This window comes from Phalaenopsis equestris, unplaced genomic scaffold, assembly GCF_001263595.1.
Source record: "Phalaenopsis equestris unplaced genomic scaffold, ASM126359v1 Scaffold186129, whole genome shotgun sequence".
In the NCBI taxonomy this organism is placed as follows: Eukaryota; Viridiplantae; Streptophyta; class Magnoliopsida; order Asparagales; family Orchidaceae; genus Phalaenopsis; species Phalaenopsis equestris.
The window spans coordinates 1-659 of NW_018206078.1; the positions used below are offsets into that span (position 1 = coordinate 1).

At 44.0% G+C, this 659-nt stretch overlaps 1 protein-coding gene across 1 annotated transcript; it reads left to right on the plus strand.

Moving 5' to 3' along the window:
* Positions 1-18: 18 nt before the first annotated feature.
* On the plus strand, positions 19-647 carry LOC110034394 (the record flags this gene model as incomplete). The annotated part of the gene is made up of 1 exon (XM_020738662.1): positions 19-647. A coding segment is annotated over exon 1 (498 nt), but the record flags the coding sequence as incomplete, so codon positions are not given.
* Positions 648-659: the final 12 nt, after the last annotated feature.

A 659-nucleotide genomic window follows, 5' to 3' on the forward strand; every position in this document is an offset into this window, starting at 1 on the left:
TTTCATCTTCTCCAACCTATTCTCCCAAACACAGCCCTTACAGACCTTTGGTGTGTGAGAAAGCCCGCTCTTTTCAACTTAAAGAAAAGATTTTGATACAGCTGAGAACTCAGAATCGCAGCTTGGGGTCTTCCTTTGATTGCTTGGAGATGTTGCCCAGAGTTTTCCATGCCGATGATGGCAAGGATTTATCTCCAAAGTTGCAATCCAGATTTTTTATTTCAAGTGTCATGAAGTGCTTTCTGCCATTTTTTCTTCTGGCTTCTGCTGCTTCGTTCTTTGGTTATCGGTACTACGATTCTCCCAAAACAGTTTTGCGGACTTCGAGCCCTCTGGTTTTTCCATGTGTCAGTAAGGAGCCGAGTGTTTTTGACCGTTGGATTAAGCCGCCTTCGAGCCTGATGCATAATATGAGTGATGAGGAGCTTTTCAGGGCCGCTAGCTTTGCGAAAGAGTATCCATTTAATGGAGTCCCAAAGGTGGCTTTCATGTTCTTGACCAGAGGGCCTTTGCCTCTTTCTCCACTTTGGGAGAGATTCTTCAAAGGGAACGAAGGTCTTTATTCTATCTATGTTCATTCTCTGCCAGGCTACAAAGCCAGTTTCCCTCCTGAATCTGTGTTCTACAACAGGCAAATTCCTAGCCAGGTATTTTTTTTT